This window comes from Myotis daubentonii, chromosome 6 (assembly GCF_963259705.1).
Source record: "Myotis daubentonii chromosome 6, mMyoDau2.1, whole genome shotgun sequence".
In the NCBI taxonomy this organism is placed as follows: Eukaryota; Metazoa; Chordata; class Mammalia; order Chiroptera; family Vespertilionidae; genus Myotis; species Myotis daubentonii.
Window position 1 is genome coordinate 2583230 of NC_081845.1, and position 24626 is coordinate 2607855.

The window sequence follows — 24626 nt, forward strand, 5'->3', positions numbered from 1 at the left end:
TGCCTGGTAGGCAGGTGGGCTTCCTGCCAGATGACCTGTCGCTGCCAAAGCCCCCTCGTCGTCCTGGAGGGAGCCCGTGTGGCCGGAAGAGCTCCCAGGTGGGCATGGCTTTTCGGGGAGGAGGGGAGCCATGGTGGCTCTGCTGCTTCTCTCTGAAATCAGGGCCCACGGGCGTGAGGAACCGCACCGGTGCTCCCTCCACCGCGGGCCGGGCAGCATTCCTGCGGGCCTGCGTCATCGGGCGGCCGGGCTGGGAGCCAGAGGCTCAGGGGGTTCAATAGCTCGCCCAGGGCAGCGTAGCCACAGTCACAGAGCTGGGAAGTGAACCCGAGGCTTTCATCCCAAACCAAGGCGAGGCTCTTGGCTAAGTGTGCGTGCGTGTGTGTGCGTGTGTGTGCGTGTGTGCGTGTGTGTGCACATGTGTGTGTGTGTGGGGGGGTCCCACGCCAGGCAGTTTTTGTGAGCGTGGCCCAGAGCGCGAGGCCAGGCTGGCTCCTGAGCCCTGACAGAGCCACGTGGGAAATTCCTGCAGGAACAGCCAAAGGCACCGGCAAACCCCCACCTCCCCCACAGCACATGGACACGGTGCCCTCGCCGACGCCAGAAACACGCTGATGGGCGCCACCGAATAGCATCATTTAAGGAAAACCTGCCGTGACCTGTTGGCGCTGGCTTCAGCGAGGCCTTTTCAAAATATTACACACCACGGCCAACGTGTCCTACCTAGTCAGGCATCTCTGTTCACCTGCAAAAGTGCTCACAGGAGCTGTGCCGTGGCCACCCAGACGCTGGCGGGCCCTCCTGCACCCAGCCAGGGACCCAGGAGCATGGGCCAGGAGCAAGGTGTCAAGTGCGGTGTCTGCCTTTGGAAACTGGTCTCAACCAACGAGTGACCATGACCTCTAGGCCGTGCTCAGAGGGTGGGGCTTGCATCTCCTAGACCCACTTTCGTGCAGAAATGGCTGCAGAAGGAGGCTTCCTGGGCGGAGTTTCCGACGCGGCCACGGTCAGGGCTGAGTGCCTCCTGGCGGGCCCTCCTTTTGGGCCCTTTTTCCCTTTCCAGTTGAAGGGAAAAGTGCATGTTCTTTGTCTATTTTTTGGGTCTCAATAAAATTCCCAGATCCGGCCATCGGACCTACAGAGCGTGGCCGAGAACTGTGCAGGCGGCAGGAGGAGGAAGGGCAGGCGAATTGCCGAGGAAAGAAAACGGATTTGTTTGTTGCAAGGCCTGTTCATGACGATCAAATGATTACAACGCATAGAAGTCATCACCCCACGGGAAGACAAGCCCTAAACAAACCGCTGGCCCACATCTGTCTGCAGCACGCCCGGCCCCACATGGAGGGACAAGCGTCCAGACTGGCACTGTCTGAAGTCACGTGTTCCGGGCTACCTGTCACACCTCACCATGCGCCCCCCGCACCCAGGATCCTCCCTCCCCCGCCCCACACGGCCCGGAGCTCCTGCCAGCCCCGACTCTGGGCTGGAAGCTTGGGTTACGGTTCCAGCCGAGGCTCAGGGCTGTGTCCCTGGCACACAGAGTTACCTTTTTTGGGGTTTTGTTAGTTTGTTTTAAATATGTTTTTATTGATCTCAGAGAAGGGACAGGGCGAGAGAGAGATAGAAGCATCAATGATGAGAGAACCCTAGATCGGCTGCCTCCTGCAGGCCCCACACTGGGGATTGAGCCCACAACCTGGGCCTGTGCCCTGACCGGGAATGGAACCGTGACCTCCTGGGTCATAGGTCGACGCTCAACCACAGAGCCACGCCAGCCGGGCTCGCGGGTTTATCGGTGGTCCCAGAGGTGCTGCTGAGCTGGCGCGTGTCTCCGTGACAAACACCTGCAAGCAGTCGGCATAACCGCTCCTTCCAGCCCGGACACCACCCCCGGGGCCGGCGGACACACAAGGGCCATGGCTGGGTCGCGTATGGAAATTGTCGTTTATTGTCCATACAGTGGAGGCTGAGCTGGGTCTCCTGTGCTGTCCGGGCTGCAGAAAGGGGCACTGCTCCTCGGGGACAAATGAGCACAGGACACTGTTGTAATCTAAGAAACAGGCACAATTTATGTATCGGGAAGCCTTGCTCCCAGCGGGCGCGCGCCCGGCCGAGGCCACTGTCCCAGCGGCTGGAGGAGGCGGAGAAGGAGAGGAGCCCCGCGCAGACCCGTGACCGGAGCACGGGGCCCCTCCCCCGGCGGCCCCGCCCGGTGGCCGGCGGCTAGTTGAGCAGGCAGGACTCGTAGGTGGGCACCATGTACTTGATGTTGATGAACGCCTCTTCTCCCCCGTAGCGCTCGAAGGCCCCCAGCGTCTCCTGGATCAGGTCGCCCACGTTCTCCCTCCTCTGCTGGCTGTAGTCGATGCCGTCCCCGGAGTTCACTGGGTCGGGAAACACACAGAGAGCCGTTACTGCCCTGCGGCCCCCGCGGTGCCCCGCACACCAGCCTACCAGCCTGGGCGCCGCCTCTGGGGGCTGGTCAGGGGGCGCCAGCATCGCCTGCTTGCACATTTGCACGCGACCTTGCAGGGTTTGGGGAGAGGTGACAGACAGGCGTACAAAAGCACCACGTCCCAGGCGGGAGCGGATGCGAATTCATCTAAAGAAACGGGAGGCCCTGTGGGTCGTCATGGCGACAGCACAGCTCAGGGGTTGGGGCACCTCTTCCTTGAATCAACAGTGACTCGGAGACCGTCCTCTTGGGCCTTGAGTCCTTTAAAACCCCGACGGGGCCTAGAAGGAGCAGGGTAGGTGTGGCCCGTGCGGCTCACTGGATGGTCTCTGGAGGGAGAGGCTGGGCCTCCCGTGTCGGCGTGGCTTTTGTACAGCTTTTATCTCTGTCCCCAGGGCCGTGTCCCTAACCCAAGAGCTGTTTTCGAGTGGGTCCCACCCTCTGGGTGCAGGGGGCTAGGGCACGTGTCTTTGCCGCTGTGACGGCTCCCGCCTGATCCCTACCATCTGGATGGCAGTTCCAGTGACGGCTTCACGGGGAGTTTCTGCTGGTTTGGGAGTCTCTCTAAGGCCAGGCGGGCGGTCAGCCCGGGGCGGGTGCCCGGAGGTCCCCACGGAGGCCCAGCCTCCCCGTGGCCGCTGCAGCCAGGCCGAGGCAGGGACCCCTCGGGCTGGCCTGTGAGGGGGACCCGGCGTGGACGTTCCCCGGGCCTCACAGGGCCCTCACTCTCACTCACCGGGAGCAAGGATGTGGCCGCCCGGCCCAGGAGAGGCCTGGGCTGGGTACCCAAGTGCACGGGCACCTGACAGACACGGGGACCTGCGCTTCAGTCCAGAGGCTGACCACTCCACGGCTCTGTTCTCTAGTCACAGTCACAGTCACTGCCCACATTCGCGGGATGTCACTCAGGGTCCCAGGACGTCCACGCGGACTCTCCCAGTGGGCGAGTGGTCACTGCACCTCTGCTCACAGGCCCCTCTGAGCTGTGATGAGAGTGAGGAGGCTGGGCGGGAAGAGCCCCTGGAATGTGTGTGTTTTACGCGATAAACTATTTCACATCCAAGCAAGATAAGCATTCTGGAGCCATATATGAAAATACTGTTAAGGAGGGAAAAATGGGATTTTAAGCCTTTTCTCCCTGGTTTTTTGGGACATTTGAAAAGAGATTGAGTAATGGTTCAGATCAGAAATACAGTGACAATTACAACCCCACACGGCATGCATTAGCAGTTCTTATCGCCGTCTCCACGGCACAGCGCACACGGATGGTCCCTGATTCACTTACTTGGGTGGAAGTCAGGGCAGCGGAATCAGGACCGGTTTGCAGGCAGAGAAGAGACAGGAGTCTCACGCTATAGCACCCATCAGATTCGGCACAGGGAGCTCAGAGCGGCTCCCACAGCCTGGCAAGGAGGCGGGTTTTCTGCTCTCCCATGGGAGCTGGGGGTGGGGGTGGGGGGATGGAAGTCTGAGTTACAGAGCAGCTGATCAGCTAAACTACCCACAGGCGACAGTTACCAAGAACGTGCAGAAGAGACAATGCTTGACCCAAGGGCTCATGCCTGATTGTTTTTGAGCAAAAGATAAACTTAAAAAAAAAAGCAGACCAATATACTCTTAAAGCAAGCAGGCTTTCCCCTCCCTCCCTCCCCCCTCCCTCTCTCCCTTCCTTCCTGTCTTTCTATCTCTCTTTCCTTTTTTTTAAAGATGTACACGGTGGTCTAAGTGAGTCCCGCCCTCAGCGAAGGCAAGTGGTCTTGGTCCATTTGGGGGACTTTGAAATTGGAGGTCTTTGGGTTGAGTTGAGAGAAGGAGGAGGTAAGGGTGTGTGTGGAGAGAAAACATGTTAGAGAAGAAAGTCCAAAAGAGAGGGGACAGAAGCAGCACAGGTGCCAGGAAGGGGCAGGAGGGACAGGGGCAGACGGGGCCCCGTGTGACCAGGGAGGTGGACATTGGAGAGCGTATCTATTAGAAACAGCTTCGTTGTCCCAGGGTTCCAATCGGAGGGGCTGATCTTCGAGGGCCTCCCCCCGACACCCCCAGGTGACACTCCTGATGAACTGGGGGGGCAGGTGGCAGGACCTACGTGGGCACAGGACAGCCAAGCCCAGGGCACCGACGTCCGGGTGGGCGCACGGGGAATGTCATCGGTGACAGTGCTGAGTCGTGACAGGCTTGAGCCAGTTCCTCACGGACAAAGGGACGCAAACCGATCACGAATAAATGGCGCCTTTTGTTGGCGCATTAGGCAAAGGTCAAGCACTGAATAGACCCTGCGGCATATTTTCCCGGCGGAGGCGAGGGGCTTGGAAAGTCCGCACACAAAGGCAGCGTCACCCACCCTGTTTTCCAAGGCCTTGCAGAATGCCGCCCTGACGAGCACCCCCTTCGTTCAATAATAACCCATTCTTACTTTTCAGAAAACATTGAACTGTAGGAGTGAGCAAGCCATGTAGCTTTTCTGTTTCCCCACAGTGTGTCCACCCAAGTGATAAAGAGAACAGAGCAGAATGGAAGCTGCTTGTTCAGAAAGTGGGTTGGAGCTGAGCTGCTCTGTGGCTGCAGAAGCGTCGCCGGGCGGGAGACGGGCAGAAGGAACACGTCCCTCCGTATCCCCAGGCAGACGATGGGGGCACAGCTCAGGGAGAGGCGGGGAGCAAGGGGGCCTCCCTTTCAAACGGGCAAGAGGGTCCGGGTCTTTGAGAATCTGAACTTGAGGGGATTCGTGTGAGCTCACCATGTGCAATACGGGGGGTCCCCCCTCCCCCAAATGTCTACACCCTTCAACAGCTGAGAGCTCAATTTTGAAAACGGGATGGATTTGAGTAAACACGGCCTTTATCGTCATTCTAAGTGTGTGTCTGCGCTTCTGGGGGAAAGGACGCCGCCAGGATCGGGCGCGTGGAAGGGGTGGGCATTTACAATCGGCCGTTCTGATGAGGAAGATGACAGTTCAGTGTGGGAAGCTAGGAGCCTGCTTCATGTCCCGCGGCTAAAAAGACACATCGATGATGCAAAAGCTGCGTTTTCTGTAGAAGCCAACCCGCCGGCCTGCAGCAGGGGGAGGGGACAGTGCGCTGCCAAAGGGAGAAGGTGCGGAGCGGGGCTGCGCCGCTCAGACTCCCGCCTGCGGGAGGCATGTGCCCAGCGCTGGACCGCTGCTCCTGCGTGGGCATTGCTGTAAGCGCATTCGTTCCTCCGAGATGGTTTCTGACGACGCAGGCGCTACGGCTAACACCCTGGCACGCTCTCTGCCTCGCCCTCTTTAAGCTGTCCCCACCGGGGACCGTCTCTCCCTAGATGCCACTTGGGCCGAAGTGGGCATGCTGGGACGGGCCCCTGCCCCTCTCGGGGCTGGCGGTGGCATCCTCCTGGGCATGAACGCGGCTCATGGGGGAAGTGGCTGCCATGACATGTCGTCGCCCAGGGCCAGGGCAGAGGGAGGTGACAGACACACGCACACGCACGTCACAGGATGTCTGCTAGGCAGCACACGTGGGCGGGCGGCAGACACGTGTCACGTAGGGTTTCGATGAAATGTCCTCTGAGCTTTTTTGCAATTTCTGGGCTGTGTAGAAGCTTTTATTCTTTTTCTTTGTAAAGTTATGACTATTATAGGAAAAAGGGAAAAACTGAAAAAGGGACAATGTGGGTGGCCAGAGCAAGGACTTCCCACCCGGGCACATGGCACCCCCGCTGGCAGCGTCCGTGGCAGTCGCTGTGGCCTGCTGTCCGCCTGCAGGCCACGCACCCTGCCAGGCACTGCGGGCAACGGCGGGCGCCCGAGGGAAAGGCCCCTGCTTGGGGGGCACGGCGGCGGCGGGGTGGGGGGGTGTCCTCTCGCCGGGGAAGCCTAACTTCGGACACAGCGGTCACTCGCACCCGCCATGAAGCAGGACGGATGGTGCCCCCGGAGCCCAGAGCCCGGCTGCGGCCCCTGGTGCCTCCGCTGCCTCCAGCACCTGCGTCCGAATCAGGTGTGTGTGAGGCGTAGTTGGCGGGGCCCTCGGCTCCTCCACCTCAGAGACGGGAAGGGCAGCACTGACCGCTGGCCCCGGGGCCCCGGGACCCTGAGGCCCTGAGGAGCGTGCACTGCAGTTTGGATCTGCCTCTCGCGTTAAGCGTCACGCGTCACACACACACGCTGGTGGGAAAGGGTACGCACACTGTTATCTGGAAACGAGAGCATCGTCTAGGGCGTCGGAACTGCCAACACGCACCTGCCTGCTCCAGGGTTCCTCCCCGCAGACCTGCAGCGGGCGCACCTCGCTCACGGAGGAAGCGATGGGTGGAATCGGCCGGCCTTTCCAGCCCCCATAGGAAGGCCAATCAGTGTGATTTCGGGAGAAGAAGCGCTTTCGTTAACTGCGAATCTGCCCCGGAAGCACAGCCTCGCCCTCCGAGGGGCACAGGGGTGCCCGGGGCAGGGCAGGACCCCAGGAGGGGAGCGCCGGGCACCCCTCCACCTGTCAGCCTGGCCCGCTCCCCACCTGGGCGCGGGAGGAGCAGACGGACCGAACATTCTTAAAGAAAACGCGCGCGTGGGAAGCTCGATGGAAACCCCCGAGTGACTCAGGAAAGAAGGGATGGTCACAGGATGTCCGGCCGGTCGGGACCGCTCTGCCCCGCTCCTCCCGCCATGCTCCACAGCAGCGGCTCCTGTGCGCTCCCGCGTGCAACACACTTAACGACTCACATCCGCCAACACCCACCGTCCCTGCGCGTCCCGCACCTGAGGCTGAACCAGCCGCAGAGCCAGGCTCTGACAGCCGTGGCCGCGGCCTGGGCGGCGGCTGCACCCCCGGGGGCCTGTCGCTGTCCCTCGGGGGGGCTGTCCTTGGGCCGCTCTGCACACAGGGCATCTGGAGAGAACCCAGGCCGAGTTCCAGCCGGAAGCTCTTCTCGGGAGGCAAGTGTCCCTGGGACAGAGCAGCTGGCAGACAGCATGCACGCTGTCCCCCACCCCCCCATGTCCCCGGGGGACCGAGGGCTGGCGGCATGCTCGTGTGCCCGGAGGGCCTGGGTCCTTTGGTGTGTGCCCACCTGGGCCGGACAGTCCCCGCGAAGCAATGCCGAGCGGAAGTTTATAAAATGCTCACAGGAGGCACCGAATCGTTTCTTTTCGGATCAGAAAAGGCATTTTTGGTTTCCTCAAACGCTGAGCTAAAAAATGTCCAGCACTCAGAGCCAGCTGAGGGAGTTTCACCTGCCAAGACCTGTAGCCTTGCGGCATCAGCCACAGCTGGAGCCGCCCCTGCCCACATCGCTGGAGAGCGGGGGAGCCCGTGGGGCCTGGGTTCAGGTCCTGGCAGGTGTGTGCAGGTGGAGCCTGCAGCAAGCGCTGTTATTATGTTTCTCGGTGCCATCAGACCATCGCAGACTTCCTGTTGGATGACTCAGCACATTCCCCCTTTGGGTTTAGCAGGCCTCGCAGTTATGAGATTGTGATGACCTAAACTCATTCCCCGTTTGCACATAAGCTGACATTTTCCGAGAGCGAAGTATTAAAAAGATGACTCATCTAACAAGATGTCATTAAAAAGATAACTCATGATATTTATGGGTTTGGAAATGGTTGCTTTTGAGCTTGTTTTCCTATGTAATCAGAATTAAGATAGGGAGAAAAGAGAGGCACGGAGATATTTGATCTTGTAAGAAATGCTCAACTCAAGACCTAGATTAAATTGTCAACATTTGTTTTGTTGGAAATGTCTGTTTATTTGGAGTTAGTTTGAACTCAATTTACTTTATAGAAACAGTGTTATCTGTTTTGGAATAAAAGCCTTTCTCCCATAAAGTCTGGAAAATCACAGTAGCAACAACTATGAATTCCACTGTGGTCGTCTCTGGAGATGAGAGAACAGAAGCGAAAGGGAAGACGGGAAGAAAACCAAGGCCTGGGTTCCTTCTTCTGCACTCTGAGGGGCGAGCCTTCTGGGAGATGTTTTGAGGTTAGGCCCCTTTAGAATCCGGAACAAAGGCTTCACTTTCTGCTTTTGGCTTTGTTGTCCATACTTTGAGGGAACTGACCTTTTTTCCCCTCTTCCTTTTTATCTTCTTAACCATAACGTGACATCCCATTCAGAGCTCGGGTGTTCCCGTGTTTGGCCTACACAGCCCGCCCTTCCCGGGTGACCTCATATCCTCTTGTGAAGTGACGGTTTCCAACAGACTCTTCAGCACGACTTTACGATGGGCGGCGCCAACGCCTTGGTTCATGGCAGGGAGGTGCGACTCAACGTTGTGATGGTTTTGCAACCAAAAACTTATAACCGCAGCATCTGGCATGCAGAGGTGCCCAAGGGCTTTAATATTTCAAACCCCCTCAGGTCTTGTTGACATGAATGGGATTCACAGGGTTTCTTTCCTCTGAAGACAAAAGCTTTGAAGCAAGACCCCGATTCCTAGCCGGATGTCTCCCTCTCTTCTTCCTTCTCTGACACAGGAGGCAGGTGACTAAAGCAAGAGGCTGCCAAGCCACCGTAGATTTGAAAGCTCAGGGAAAGGGTTGCACCTTCCGAACGGGGGCATTGATCACTTGTGAAACTAAAGATGATCATCTTGGCCCAATTGTCAATGAAATATTTAAATTTCCCATCAGCTACACAATGAAAATTCCTAAACAACTGCCATTTTCCAACTGCAAAGTAGACACTAGCAATGATAACACTGGAGTGTACTGGTATAGCAGGGGAAAATTGGACTTTGAGGCACATAACCTGTCATATAATATTTCAATAATTTAGTAGCTGCAATGTTCAGTAGCTTACTAGCAGTCTAACTATAGACAGGTGTCGTACCGTCTCTGAATCTCAGTCACCTCCCCTGTACAAAGAAGGAACTAAATTTTGGGTGGTTTCTGGCTCCTACCCATCCCAACATCACGTTCTATATCACAATATAACTTTGAAACACCCTTTGGAAGTGATGATTATTCAATGTATTTTGAACTGAAAAAGTGTTCACAAAGCGACGGTATAATTCTGCAGAGCAAGTCACAAATCTCGTGAGCATCAAATCCAGCTTTCAAATCAAGTTCCAAGAAAACCCGAAAGGACCAACGTTTATGTAATTAGTTCTAGTTAAGGAAGAGAACGCTGTCAAAACCTCAAAGTATTTGCTGACACACCACCCAGCAGTACTCTCGTCTGCTATTTCAATAGGCCTGTGTAGACTCTGATTCCTTAGAATAAAAATCAAATGTACACATTGGTTTTTAATATAGATGCAGCTGACGGAAGTCTGGTCCAGACTCTGGACAGGTGGGTTACGCTCCTCTCTGGGTAAGGACTTGTCTGACATGGAAGTTTTCTTTCTTGTTGGCCAACATGGTTCACTGGGAAGCCCGGGTCTGAAAAGGAAGAGAGAGTTCTGGGTCCAACTCTCGTCTTCAACCTATTCCCCGCGGCTTATCTCCTGGCGGGTCATCGTAACAACAACAGAAATGCCAGCACAATGCCACTTGAAACTAAGACTAGCCCTAGGAGCTGAGTATGATGGTCGGCTCCCCTGCTCAGAGGAGCAAGCGGAGGTGTGGAGAGGTGAGACCCCTTGGTACATGACCCAGGCACGACCTGAGGCTGGGGTGGCGGAAAAGAGAGACTGGGGGTCTGCTGACGGGTGACAGGAGGGTAACGGGAACGTCCGAGTCAACACAGAGAGTGAGCCAGGGAGCAGTAACGTGGCCTTGGTACCTGGAAGAAGAACGTGAACCCCGCAGAGAAGGAATGTCTTTAGGAGAGAGGGCCGAGGTGTGAGATGCGGGGGAGAAAGCCCGCCACCTGCAGCCAACGAACTGGCTCATCTTCACTTCCCTTTATATACAGACTATTACGCTCTCTTGGCTTCGTTGTACATCCTTAAAGCCGTGACATCTTCTGCAGAGCTATAAGCAGAAAGACACAAGTCCAGGCTGCCTGATTTCAAGGACTTTTTCATAGAACACACCAGGAACATGGGCGACTCGAGGATTAATTTCACACCCCGTCCCTCCAGTCTGTATGAGGGCTTACGTGCTGTTTCTAGATCTCTGGGTATGAGTTTCATGGTGTTCGGATGGGGAAGTGATAGGGCTTTAATGTGCGCGAGACGGAGCGGCGGCTGAGAGCCGCTGCCCAGGTGGAGGGATGCCTGGTAGAGTGAGACCCCAGGCGCTGGGAGAACCTGCCTCTGCAGGATCGCGGGAAGGGGCGGAGGTGGAGAAAGGAGACGTCCTGGAGGCATCTGGATGGTCTCTGTCCTTAAAAAACAAAAACAAAAACATGCCCAATTCAAGCCACAGATGTTGGGGCAGTTTTTGAGTCTGAGTCCAGCTTCCCAGCCTCCAGGAAGAGTGGTGGGTCTCTATGTCCCCTCAGGAAACGGTTGCTCTGGACTCCTGCGTGGAACCTGAAGGGTGCGCTAAGAGGCTCAGGTCCTCTTTGTCTCCGCCTTCGCTCTGTTCGGTTGGCTGTTATGTGGAGCACCGCGGACGGTTCCATAAACCGGATTCCCGTTGGCCCCCCAGCCCACCCCAGTGTAGGCCATCGCCTACCTGAGCTTCCCACCTTCGCGCTCTCCTCTTCCTACTTCACCTGCAGATCAGTGTTCCTAACCACACTTCCTCCTGATCAATACGTAGCGTCGCCATGTCGCTGGACAGATCAGACTCAATGCCCCGTCCTCTGGGGCCTCCGCCACCTGCTCTCCCTTCTGGGGCGGGTCTTATCTTTTGCTTCCTCCCAGCAGGACCTTCCTCTCCACTCAGAATGGATTTCCCCCCAACCCCGAGGTGTGCAATTTCTGTTCGGGTCTTTAAGATTCCGCGTAGGAACACACTGCCCTCCCACTCCTGGGCAGTCGAAGCCGACCCCTCTCCAGGCTGGCTTGGAATTTATTTCCTCTGTGGGGTTGGCCCCACGATCCTCTTTCCTTCCTTTGAACTCCTGGAGCCGCAGTCAGCAACCCCCACCTGCCTCGTCCACACGCCACTCCAGGCCAGGGGTGGGGGGCGTCCGGCCCATCGGCTGTGTCGGGCCTGTGAAAGCATTTAGTCTGGCCCGGCCAAGGCAACCGCAGGCGGGACCACAAATTAAAAAACTCGAGGAGCTTTCCTCGTAGCAACATACATTTATACGACGTGGATTATGTTCAGTGGATGACATTATAAATATCCACATGGCCGTTGGCAGGAAAACCGCTCCCCACCCCTGCTCTAGACCTTGGGCCGTGCTTTATGTTTATGTAGTTTTCCGACACTTCCCCACCTCGAGAGACAGGATCACAGGAGGTATAAGCCTCACGTGTTGGCATCAAGTGCAAACGAGACAACTGTGAAAGGGATACATGAATAAACCAATGCCCATGTCATGGGGTTTCTGAATCCAGATCTATAGTAATAAAAGAGTAAATACGCAAATCGACCGAATGGCCAAAGAGTGGAACAACCACCCAGACAACCACGCTATGACACCCACTGGCGCCAGGCCAGCCAAGGCGGGTGCCATTGGTCGGGGGCCCCGCCATCGCCCCATGATCATGCCGCAGAGGGAGGCTCAGGCAATTGGCCAGCAGGCTGCGGCAGATGGGGTGGGGCCTCCCTCTGTGCGGCATCGATCGTGGGGCTCCCAGACTGCAAGAGGGCACAGGCCAGGCTGAGGAACCCCCCCATCCCACCCACCCGCCCAGTGCATGAATTTTGTGCACCGGGCCTCTAGTATTATATAAGTAAATTCAGTTCTAAATACATTGTATGTTAAATGTGGTGATTGTAATTAAACTAATTCTTATTCTTTATTTGCTATTCACATACTTATGAGTTCTCACCCTCAGCAATAATATTTCTGTGAATTTGAAAAGGTTTGAACAGGTGAGTTTAAGCACATAGAGGGGCTGGCAGTTAAATTGCCTCCTCTCTTTTCCAAAGTCCGCCTTGGTTTAAAGTGAGGTTTACCCGAGTCACCCTTAAATTTGAGAGGAAAAATTTTCACTTTCCAAAATGAAAAACCAGATTATCCCATTCATTATATGAGCAGCCTTTGCTCTAAGATGAAAAAAAATACTGGATTTTTAAAATCGTGTCTTCACTGAATATCTAAATTTGGGTGAATATAATTTCTTATGGAGCTACATGGTACTTTCCAGCCAACGCAAGAAATAGCCAAATAATGATTTCTGCTGGAAAGGAAATATTGATGTCTGCTTTCAGGAGAGATGCAAACTTGTTGGAAGTAATTTCGCTACTTGAGGCTGATGCTGAAAACTAAAAAATGAGCCAGAATGACAGCTGTTGGCACAGGTTTCCGTTTTCAGGAAACATTAATGATACGGCCCATGTTCCGCTCTGAGTTCGTGTTGTGTGTGACTACGGCACAAAAATGAAAAGAGCCATGTCAGGTTTCTTTCTTTCTTTTTTAAAAAAATCCTCACCTGAGGGTATTTTTCCATTGGTTTTTAGAGAGAGTGGGAGAGAGAGGGAAAGACAGAGAGAAACATCGATGTGCGAGAAACACATCTAGTTGCCTCCTGCATGAGCCCCAACCAGGGCCCGGGCCGGGGGGGAGCCTGCAACTGAGGTACATGCCCTTGACCAGAATTGAACCCGGGACCCTTTGGTTTGCAGGCTGATGCTCTATCCACTGAGCCACACCGGCCAGGGCGAAATGTCAGATTTCTAACAAGTGTCGTCAGCAAATGCAGTCAACTATGGGGAAATGTCCTTCTCAAATGATCTCTAGTGGAATCTGGAATTTCATCGACATGGTGAACTCAGGACTGAGAAGCTGGAGTGTCCACTGGCGATGCCGTCATAGCAGAAAGTGATTGACAGCCCGCACCGAGGGGCGTGGAGCCACAGGGGCAGGGACCCCACGGCCTCTGCGTACCATCTATTCTACTGCAGAACATAAATAAATAAACTCTCTGGTGCTGCTTCCGATGAAGGAGCGCAGTGCACAGTCTCCGCAGACCAGCCCCCCGCTTCAGGGAGACACCCCAGCTTGCCGGAGCTGTCTGCCCTTTGACGTTTCTAAAATGAATTATTGGGTGCGAAATGGGAACACATTTCCAAGCAGTTAGCTGGACGTTCTACAGAGCGGGAACCTCTCCCGTCAAATGAGCCCGATGAACGCAAAAATAATATATTTGATGAACAAGTCAAAGCTATCGGCCGGGCTGACCTGAGTTCACTGTGTCAAAGTGACGGCGGAGAAACCTTTCTCAACGTTTCAGCTGAGAAGAGCCGCGCGGTAGCTTTCCAAGCCCCGACGGCCACTTCTTACCAGCTTCTACGCTGGGGAGCTAAATGTGCCAGGGACAGCCTCGTGGCCACCAAGCCCATTAGAGCCGACACAATCCGGCAAGACTCGGGCCTGCCCGAGAACGCCCAGGGCTGTGCTGGAGTCCAGTCAAATTCTCACCACATGGTGAAGAGTGGGTGGGAGGGGGACAGAGAGAGAGAGAGAGAGAGAGAGAGAGAGAGAGAGAGAGAGAGAGAGAGAGAGACAGAGAGAGGTGTTTAAATTGTGGGCGGAAGATGAAAACGTGGTCCAGTAATTTGCCGGAGCAGCAAAATTGGGTTTGCACAAGAATTGAAACTAAAGCTTTTGCAAATGCCGATAGGAGAAATGTGCTGACGGTGGATACTTTTGAATAAAGGGTGTTTATTTGCCGGAGTTACATTTTTATCGCTGAGATTCCTCAGTTTAGTGCACACAGTTGCTTTCCCTGCCTCAGGGTTTGAAGAGGAGGCGAGCTCAGCCCAAGGCCACGTGGGAAGGAAGCGCTGTACCCCCAGGCCGGCCTGGGCACAGGCTCCCTGTGGAATGCAAACAGCGCTGCCTCCAGCTCAGCGGGCCTCGCCCGTTGTTGAATCTCTGATGGAAACAGGTGCCATCACCGCTGCCTGGAGGGACAGGGCAAGGGTGAAGTAAGAGAACATGTCATGTCTCATGACCATGACACGCCGCTGGTAAATTCCGGCGGCAACTGTGACCACTGCAGCCACTCTGATCAGCACCCCAGCCTGTCCCCGACTGCACTCTCCTCTGACAGACAAGCAGCATTGCCCACAGGTCACCACGGAGCAAGCTTTCTGCTTGATCTATAATAATAAAAGCATAATAGGCTAATTAGACTGGATGTTGTTCTGGACGAAGCCGGGGCTGTGAGGGAAGCCCGGGTCCCAGGTTTCTGCCGGCGGCCAGAGGGAAGCCGGTGCCAGCAGCCAGGCGAAGGAAGGTCTACTCTTGCAGGAATTTTGTGCATCGGGCACCTAGTTGTTGAATAAAATGGCTCACTCTACAGCCTCGGAACCAGAGCAGGACGAGCCCTTTGTCTTCAAGTCACGCAGGAGGGGGGTTTATTACCTGGTTCACCCCCCACACCGGGAGCCCCATCTTCGGGATGTCTGCACACTGGCTTCCCAGCTGGAGGACGAGGAGAATGAGGTGGGAGATCCACAGGGGAAATCAGGAGCCGGGTTCCGAAGGGAACTCGGATGTAGTGGTGCAGCCTCTGTGATTTCAAGGTCACGCACGCGGCGTTCCCGCAGCTGCGGGTAGAGTGCGGGACCAGTGTGGATGCGGGTCTGGAGGAAGAGCCGCTCAGCACCACACCACTGCGCAGGGGAGTGTTCAGGGCGAGAAGCTCTAGGAGGCACGGGAGCCGGCGCTGAGGCGGGCAGGGCTGAGGATCTGCGGGTGCAGCGCCCGGGAGGGTCTCCTGAGAACATGACCGTCCGCTGAGACGGGGTGCCGGGAGCTGGCGCCGGAGGAGGCCGTGCGGAGCAGCGAAGGCAGAGGCCCTGGGGCTGGAGCCCGCGGGGTCGGCGAGCACGGTCTCACCAGTTGTCACGTCCTTCCGACGCTGAGACACACAACCGCAATTTCTAAGGGCTTTACGGCCGTGTGTGGAAGGGTGAACGTGCTCGGCCAGCGCCTCCGTCAGGGCCCTGACGTCCACGCCGAGTCCCGCCGTCCGTCCAGATGACCACGCAGTAGCCGTTCCCGTGCCGACAGCCTTTCCCGTTAGTTCTACTGTTTCCTCGGAGCCACCCTCACAAGTGAGCGCGCTGCTTCACGGTGAACACAGGTTTGGCTGCCGGTGTAGACACGGCCACGCTGGCGTCGGAAGGCCGGGCCAGGGCCCAGCGTGCCCAGCAGCGGGCGCTCACCTTGGCACCGGCCTGGCGGTACCGTTAGCAGCGTGTTTACTGGCTCAGGGCCGGCGGAAGGCTACTCAACGCTGCTTCAGTTCTTGTTTCTTAATTACTGAGACGGAGTAACGTTTTTCAATCCTTTTTTTTTTTTTTTTTTTTTTGGCTCCGTGGGTTGTTCTTTCCTATGAGAAGGGTGTGTTCCGAGCTGTAGCCCATTTGTCTATCTGTTGGGTCGTTTCTATAAGAGAAACAGCCTCTGTGCCCTGGAAGCCGGCGCAGGCAGTTTGGGAGCGAGTTTTCTGCAGCACAAGACACGCAGCCCGGCTTCTTCCTACGACTCAGAGAGCCGCCTCAGAGCCGGGGGTGGCCTGGGAGCTGCTGGGATCTCTCCAGGTTCCCCTGGGCCGCCGTCCCTGGGAACTGAAAGACCCCGAGGGACACTCAGGAAATGCGGAGGAAATCCATAATCAATAAATTACTTAGAGAAATTGATCACCTCCAGTAGGAAGAACACTTGCAACTGCTTAGGTTTCTAAAAAGCTTTCTTGACGTCCTTTCCTTGTGACTGCACCCCCCCCCCCCCATACCACCCCCTCCCACCATTCCTCAGTTTGCTCGTCCCAGGAGACCTCACTCAGTTACCTGCCAGGCTCATCCCAGCAACACCCGGGGCTCTGGTTGGTCCAGCCCTCATATTTACCAAGCGCCTTAAATCAAGATTTTGGGGGTTACCCTCAAATTGGATTACTTACAAATAATATACAAACTCATTATTTTGGTTTGTGTGTGAAAAGCGTTACTGTAAACATTTGTGATGTTCTGTGATGGATTTAACCTGTGTTGGCATTTCTACATTTTAAAATATTTGGAGCTTCCCTGCCCCCACCCCCACCCCCAATGAAAGCGGCGGAACCCTGGCCTCCAGGAAGCGCAGGCGTGGGGTGCGGACAGCGAAGACACTGAGCTCGCAGACGGGCCGAGCCAGAGCATTTGTTCTGCCTGAAGGTTAAGAGCCCAGCGTGGTGGACACTGGTCTGCTATCATCTCCAGGCTGCGGCCATTGCAGACAGCGGCAACACGAGCCCCTGTACTCCCAGCCCGTCACCTTTGCCGTGACCTCCACTCGGAGACAAGTTTCAGTGACCACTCCTGCAGGCACAAACAAGTACGGTGTGTCCATGTTGCTTCAAGGTCAGATGTTGACCTTGCCCACCTCTTTAGTTAGTAATTAATAATAATAATAATAATAATAATAATTTTGTATTTTCTTATTTCAACTTAACAAAACAAAGCTTTGGAGTGGAAGAAAGCTGCGTGTGACATCGAGAGCAGAACTTTAAGATGAAAACAAACATTACCAAAGGATTTGGAATTTCCGATTGGCGCAGAGCTATGGCAAGGTCACGCTGCTAATGGACACGCCTTTTAATGAAGGGAAATATAATTATTTGGGTAGATAGTTCAGTACCTGTGAACTTTAATTCTGAATTATCTGGGCATTTCTTTATCTTTGTCACTTCTTTTATGTAGCTACAGCCTGGTATACGACTCGGTGTTACAAATTAAGAAAAAGCAAACTCCTTACAGAGATCAGCGTGAAGCATTTAAAGTTATTTTTCTCATATTGAAAAGCCACGGCAGTTCTGAGCATGGCCCTACCTGAAAGAGCAAGGTAGGATGAGACCCCATATATGGTAGGATGAGATCCCATACGCAGTAGCATGAGATTGCGAAACAAGGTAAAATAAGATACACACCCCCTGCCACAGTCATTGCTCAAGTAATGATTGAGTCTATTAGGAAACCGTTGATAATTCCTATTAAAAACCTACAGAACTAGGACCCCAAATGTTACCGATATAAAAAGACGGATGGTAAATAAAACTACTCACAATTCTAAGTTCCTCTAAGTCCTGTTACACTTAAAGGGACTAAATTGATTCACATTTTAATTTGTGCTGCTGTTCCCCTTAAATACCCCAACAAGTATAAAATGGCAAATCAGAATGTAGGGACAGGGAGAGACATTGGGGCTGTTTTTCCTGCAGAGTGAAACTGGAAATCCACCCACACGGGCTCTCAGTGTGTCCAGTAGCCCAGGGGCTGTGGGGTGAGGGAGGCGCTTTTTGCTTCCTTTGCATTTGCATATATAGTGAGTTGCATATATATTTTTGAATTAGTGTCTTTGTTTCCTTTAGATAAGTAGCCAGAGTGGAATTTCTGTATTATATTTTTAATATTTTGAGAAATCTCCATACTGTTTTCCGTAGTGGTTGCACCAATTTACAATCCCACCAACACTGGCCATTTCTTGTCTGGCCATCGTAATATACGGGGGGTGATATCCTATGGGGGTTTGCTTTGCATTTTCATGGTGATGGGTGATGTTGAGCATTTTTTTCATGTGCCTGTTGGCCACTCACTCACATGTCTTCTTTGGGAAAATGTCTCCTCGGATCTTCTGCCTGTTGCTTTTTATTTTTCTGCTAATGAGTCGAATGGGTTCTTCATGGAAGGCGTACATTAGCCCCTCATCAGATGTGTGAGATGCAATTATTCTCTCCCACTCAGTAGGCTGCCTTTACAATTTGCTGCCTCTGTGCTGTGCAGAAGCTGTTTAGTTTGGTGTAGTTCTACTTGTCTATTTTTGCTTTTGGTGTCAAATTAAGAAAATAATCTCCAAGACCTATGTCAGAGAGATTACTACTTAGGTTTTCTTCTAGGAGTTTTATGATTTCAGGTCTTACATTCAAATCTTTCATCCATTTTTAGTTAATGTCTGTGTGTGGTGTAAGATAGTGGTCTGGTTACATTCTTTGGCATGGGGCTAGTTTTCTCAGCTGCACGTGTTAGGCACTAGATGTGTTAAGCATTTTTTATACATTTAGCTTATTTAATTTTGTCAACAACTTTGTGAAGTTGGTAATACTATTAACCAGTGTTTTATAGATAAGGAGTGTGCGATACGGAAAGGTTAGGTCTGACTTCCACGCATAAAAATTTAACTACCATGTGCAAAATAACCAAATGTCTTTATAGATATTTTAAGCAAGTTTTGTCATATATGAAAACAAAATAAAATGTCAAATTAAACAAAATTTTAGCAGTGGACATATTATTCTACTAAATAAAAACGGCTTTCCCCCGTATAGAGAGCTGTGGAGTTATCTATGACATTAATAGTGTTCACATTGTCATTTGAATCACCATGACTGGTGAAAATAAATGTGAGGATAGATGTGGTTGCCAGCAAATTCACCGTCAAGTGAAAAGTTTATACCGGGTCCTTGCAAGTATTTCCTTCCTTCCCAGCTTCCCCCCGTGGCTCTCCTTCCTGGGGCTGCCACTTTACATTTGGAGAAACTGAGATCAATGTTGACAACATGGCTTTCACTCACTAATTTTAAATGTAAATTTTGTTCTTAGCAATTTTCCTTGCTTTTCCATAAAAATAACTTGTTTAAAGGTACCATTCTCACGAAGTCTAAGATTTTTCCCTTTGTAATATGCTTTTTAAACTGTTTTATAAAAGTATTTCCGCAGGGAAAATGAAACAATATTATGATGACATGATTTGTTTTACACCCATGCAATTTCATATAAGCACACATAAAGCAACATTATAGCAGATTAACGTTCTTATATGAGATTAAATTCTCATTAATATATTTCTAATGTTTTATGAAAAATATTTTAATACAAGAAGTACAATTTCCTCATCTATTTTGCTACAATTGCATTTTTTTTTGTTTCAGATCATTTTCATTAAAATATCTTGCTTCCTAACAAAAAACACTTTTTTTTTTTCTTAAAGAAATAATTGGGGTAATATTCTGCCATTGCTATTGGAGGTATGAGACTAGGTATCGATCTGGGTCGGAATGGGAAATTAGGAAAGTGCTAGAAGGTATTAATACTAGAGTACTAATTATTTCTTTTCAGAGTTATCTCTTTTATCTTCATTGATGATGAGAAAAAAACAATTTTCTAGAGTAATTTAGTTTTTAAATATGATTGACGCTTCCTTTATAAATCTTTACAACACTGCAAGCCCATATTCCTTAGATATCTAGACCTAACGCACATCCAATGCAATACTTTGAATATTTGTGTTAACTTTCCCTAATGGTCATGTGGACTGTCATTATGTATGTGTGTCTTGTTGTCCTAGCACCTTCTTAATTCCCTAAGTCTTTATGTGGTAAATAAGCATTTTAGTTACACATCTTTCTTATCTCATGGGCCGTGCATATAAGCAACAATGGAAATTACCCAAACTTACAGTGTTCCCGTAACTCCTGATGTAACTGTTGCCTGCTCAGCGGTTGGACTGAGAAGCTGTGTTGTGCTGGTCAGACCGTTGCTGTGAGTCACCCAGGCTGACGTGATAGGCTGAGTTCTGTGGGACTTTGCTTGTTGTTCTTTGTGAGGCCTGCCGGCCTGCCAGGATGGACACCAGCGCTGGCTTTGGGCCTCTAGCTGCTCCCAACCACGGAGGCAACGTCAGTCCCCACACTAGCCTGCCCTGGCGTGTGCTTGCATGTGTGCTTGCACATGTGCGCCCATGTACATGTGTATGTTAGTGTGTGTGTGATGCTGCGATCGCCGGCAGGAAGGCACAAGGCCCTTCCATTCTGTCACTGGAGCGGAAATCAACGTCCACTGTTGACTGCTGTTCATGACCTAAGTGTCAGTAAGATCTCCAAAGAACTGCACGGCTTCTCGGATTTCCTAGAAACTTCAGTCGCTCTCAAAGCTTTCATACTGAGGATAAAGGGAAGTCACGGGAAATCTTCTCCAGCAACTTGAATAATTCATTGATACACTGGGAAGATGGCTAATAAATACTAGCTCTAGGTCTGACTTTGCATTCGATCTCTATCTGCGTCTAGCTTTGAGAACATCCTTGCAAGACTATGCGATCGCAGTCATTTCGATGAGCCCTGGGGAGCGGAAACAGCCCTCTTCTATGAAAGTGGACTCCACAGGAAGGAGAGAAATGTGCTTCGAGGCCCTGGAGGAAGCAGGGCTTGGACTTAACCGGGGGCCGGTTCCTCACTGTCGGTGAAGAATATTCAGACAGCCCATGAGGGAGCAGGGGCAGCTTTGACTTACGCACCGAGACAAACACTGGCCCAGCGATAGTTCCCTAACGTTTCCTTCTTCACGCTGAACGTATTTTGCTGTATTTTATGAAATGCTGTTCTAAGCAAAATGCTAGACACTGGGTGATGTTATCAACACTCGGACTTGCCACTGTAGAACATGAGAAGGATGACGCGGGCCCATCCCACCCTCCACACCCCGACTGCGGGCCCGGCCGGGCGCCCTTTCGGCTTCTATCGCCACCACCACACTTGCCCCCGTAGGATCTGCCACCAAAGAGTCCTCCTGCCTCTGTCCTCTGCCCCCACCCTCATCCTCTGCGGCCACCTCGTTAGACCTTCATGAACTCAGCCTGTGTTGCTTTTCTCCACTGATAAAGACCTTCAAAAATTCAGCATTTTCTGTTAAATAAATTTCGGCTTCCTTGGCCTGGCTTCAGCCTTTTTTAATGGGCTCGAGGCCAATCCTCGAGCTCCAGGCCCAGCGCAGTGGTCCCCACACCACAGTGAGGGCTCCGCACCTTCTCCCTTCTCCTCACGCCAGTCCGTCACGCTGGGCCCTTCCCCGCCTCTGCTCACCAACGTCTGGGAAGGTCATCTGGTCCATGAAGACCGTGCTTTAACCACTGACGCGGGCTTATGCTCCTCCTACAGGCTGCATCACCCCGTCGCCCATTTTACAGGCAGAATAGGCATATCTCGTTCGTAAGAATTAGGTCCCTTGAACCCTGGTATCCATCCTAACACGGCGGGTGTTCAGGAAATGTTGGGGGGAGGAGTATGACGGAGTAATGCTGCTCAGGACGGAGGGGCTGCCCGCCTGCTGCGCCGGACGGTTGGATCACAGGGCCAGGGGGACGAGTCAGCATGAGTAAGGCACCAACAAGTGTCTACTCAGTGGACTGACATGCACCACACACCCTGTCACAATGTTTTGGTCAATGACAGAGCAGATCTACAACAGTAGTCCCATGAGATGAGAATGTTGCTGAAAAACTCCTATCACCTAGTAACGCTACAGCCGATGGAACATTCCAGCACAATGCATTCCTCATGTGTTTGTGATGATGCTGGTGTAGACAACCCTGCTGCTAGTTGTAGAGAAGCGCAGGACATACACGTGCAGCATGTATACACGCAGCGCCTACACGCACAGCACCTACATACGCAGCCAGAGGCGGTATACCTAGGTCTGAGCAATGCACTCTGTGAGTCGCACAACAATGAGTCGCCTAATGACTCATTTCTTAGGATATACTCGACGTTCAATGGCACATGCCTGTATTATTATTATTATCACTAGAGGCCCAGTGCATGAAATTTTTGCACGGGGGGGGGGGCCCTCAGCCCAGCCTGCATCCTCTCACAGTCCAGGAGCCCTTGGGGGATGTCTGACTGATGACTTAGGCCTGGAACGGGCCTAAGCCGTCAGTCAGACATCCTTCATGCTGACGCGGAGGTGGGAGAGGCTCCCGCCACTGCTGCTGTGCTCGCCAGCCATGGGCCCAGCTTCTGGCCGAGCAGCGCTCTCCCTTTGGGAGCACACTGACCACCAGGGGGCAGCTCTTGCATTGAGTGTCTGCCCCCTGGTGGTCAGTGCATGTCATAGTGACTGGTTGTTCCGCTGTTCAGTAGATTTGCATATTAGCCTTTTATTATATAGGATTATTTTAAAAAATATTTTTATTGATTTCAGAGAGGAAGGGAGAGGGAGAGAGGGAGAGAGGGAGAGAAACATCAATGATGAGAGAGAATCATTGATCAGCTGCCTCCTGCATGCCCCACCTTGGGGACCAGTTCACAACCCAGGCATATGTTCTTGACTGGGAATTGAACTGTGACTTCCTGGTTCCTAGGCTGATGCTGAAGGCCGGGCAGCATATGGCTATATTAATGTCATTGTTGGCGTTTAGACTGGAGTCATCAGGGAATTATTTAATAGAACATCAAGAAACTAAATTAATTACAGGGCTTTCTCAGATTTCATCTAATTCTATTTCAAATATAATCCTAAGTGTTTGAAAAATTAAACCCATTTGTGAAAAGAAATGCTGAGGGAGTCAATGGAAAAAACATTAGGAGATATTTACAAAAATCGACACAAGATGATCAAGAGAACTGTAACGACTCTTAAAATGTGTGACATCCTAAGTCTAGTGCTTTGGGAATAAGAAAAGGAATTGCACAAAGAAACACGTTTTTAAAATGGTTTGGCCCTAATGCAGTGATGGTGGACCCATGACAAGCGTGTCAGAGGTGACACGCGAACTCATTTTTTTGGTTGATTTTTCTTTGTTAAATGGCATTTAAATATATAAAATAAATATAAAAATATAAGTCTTTGTTTTACTATGGTTTCAAACATCAAAAAATTTCTATATGTGACACGGCACCAGAGTTCAGTTAGGGTTTTTCAAAATGCTGACACGCCGAGCTCAAAAGGTTCGCCATCACTGTCCTAATGCACCTGACACCAAATCAGAAAAGTTAGTGAATTAAAAGGAAATCAGAGCGCAGGCAAGGTCAGCCCCGGGCAGCAGAGGTCAGCCCGCACCGGAAGCCTGCCTCGCCTCGCACGGGGGACACAGCACAGAGATTCCCAGCTGTCAGCGCGAGCAGGTGTCCAGCGACAATCTTCAGCTTGTCCATGGGCCACAGCCTGATATCACAGTGGCCAGCGAGGGGCCGACCTTGACGCCTGCCCTCCCGGTTGGAGGCCTGCTGTTATCACTCGCTCCCAACTGTACTGGTCACGGTCCTTTGAGCTTCCCTGGCAATTCGCAGTTAATTGCACTAATGCAGGGAGCCGCTGAGCAGGTCACCCCGAGGGGACAGAGCCCTCAGTTCCCTGGGTTTCTCTTTGGAATGCATGTGATGACGTAGGCACCACCACATTGTAGCTATTTTCGGTTTCATGGAAAACACATGAATGCTCCCCGCGGATTCAGGGAAGGTAACGGGGGAAAGGCATTCACAGCGTTTGGTGGTACCGATGGGTACTTGCTTTGTGACACAACGTTCCTTATGCATTACTTTTCTTAGATGATCGAGAACCAATTTGATGTGCAAACTTCAGGTGCTAATGAAACGTGCTAATGAAACGATTTGTCACCATACAGCTGGCAACATGGACATTTTAGCTTTTTCAGTTGCCACTCAGAGGTACGATACTACTCCAGCCTCTCACACCCACTTTAAACTGCAAAGGCGGAGCCATGTTCATAACCGCCATGAGTTACAGAGATGTGCCCTCCACACACTGAATCTAAGTCTCCCAACGACCCCACGTGACGGAGCTCAGTATCCCCACTGCTCGGATGGAGAAACAGAGGCTGAGAAACCGGAAGTGACCAGTCCAAAATCCTGGGGCTGACAGGGTGCCTGGAATTTTAAGGGAAGAAGATGAAATTGAACTCCAAGGGGGGAGGGATCTGAAATTCTACAGTTGGCCATCATCACAGGCCGAATCTCGCCTGTTTTGAAAAAAGCCACTCTATAAAGATGATACAAAATAAATGTTATTCGGATGAATCTGAACTCCGTAGGGAGGAAAGAAAGAGGCTGGAGGCCTACCCTCCGAACGGCATTCCTTCATTTGTAAGAAACAAACAAAGCAGAGGAAGTAGAGTTCCATAGTGGCGAGTTCCGGGGCTTTTCACCTGTCTCCACGCCACGCGGGAGGTCTCCACGCCACGCGGGAGGTCTCCACGCCACACGGGGCCGGGAGCAGTGTGCGGCGAGCTGGCCCCATGGCTCCATGGCGCTCCTGGGTACGCCCATGGCGGGCACCGACACAAGGACGGGAAGTGAGTCTGCGGGGCAGTGCCCCTGGCGCCCCTCCCAGACCTTCCTCCTGCCTCTCCAAGTGCCCACGGCCACCACTTGCTTGGTCATTGGTACCCTCTGGCGTTCTGACCTCTGTGACCTCTGA

The 24626-nt window shown here is 52.5% G+C and overlaps 1 protein-coding gene across 1 annotated transcript in view; it reads right to left on the bottom strand.

Annotated features, from left to right (window-relative positions):
- Positions 1-2043: 2043 nt before the first annotated feature.
- The window catches only part of PACRG (parkin coregulated), a 301250-nt gene continuing 278667 nt past the window's right edge, over positions 2044-24626 (bottom strand). Inside the window, exon 5 of the mRNA XM_059699885.1 lies at positions 2044-2384. Within this exon, the coding sequence (XP_059555868.1) occupies positions 2224-2384 (161 nt within the window). The 3' untranslated portion in view covers positions 2044-2223. The remainder of the gene's footprint in view (positions 2385-24626) is intronic.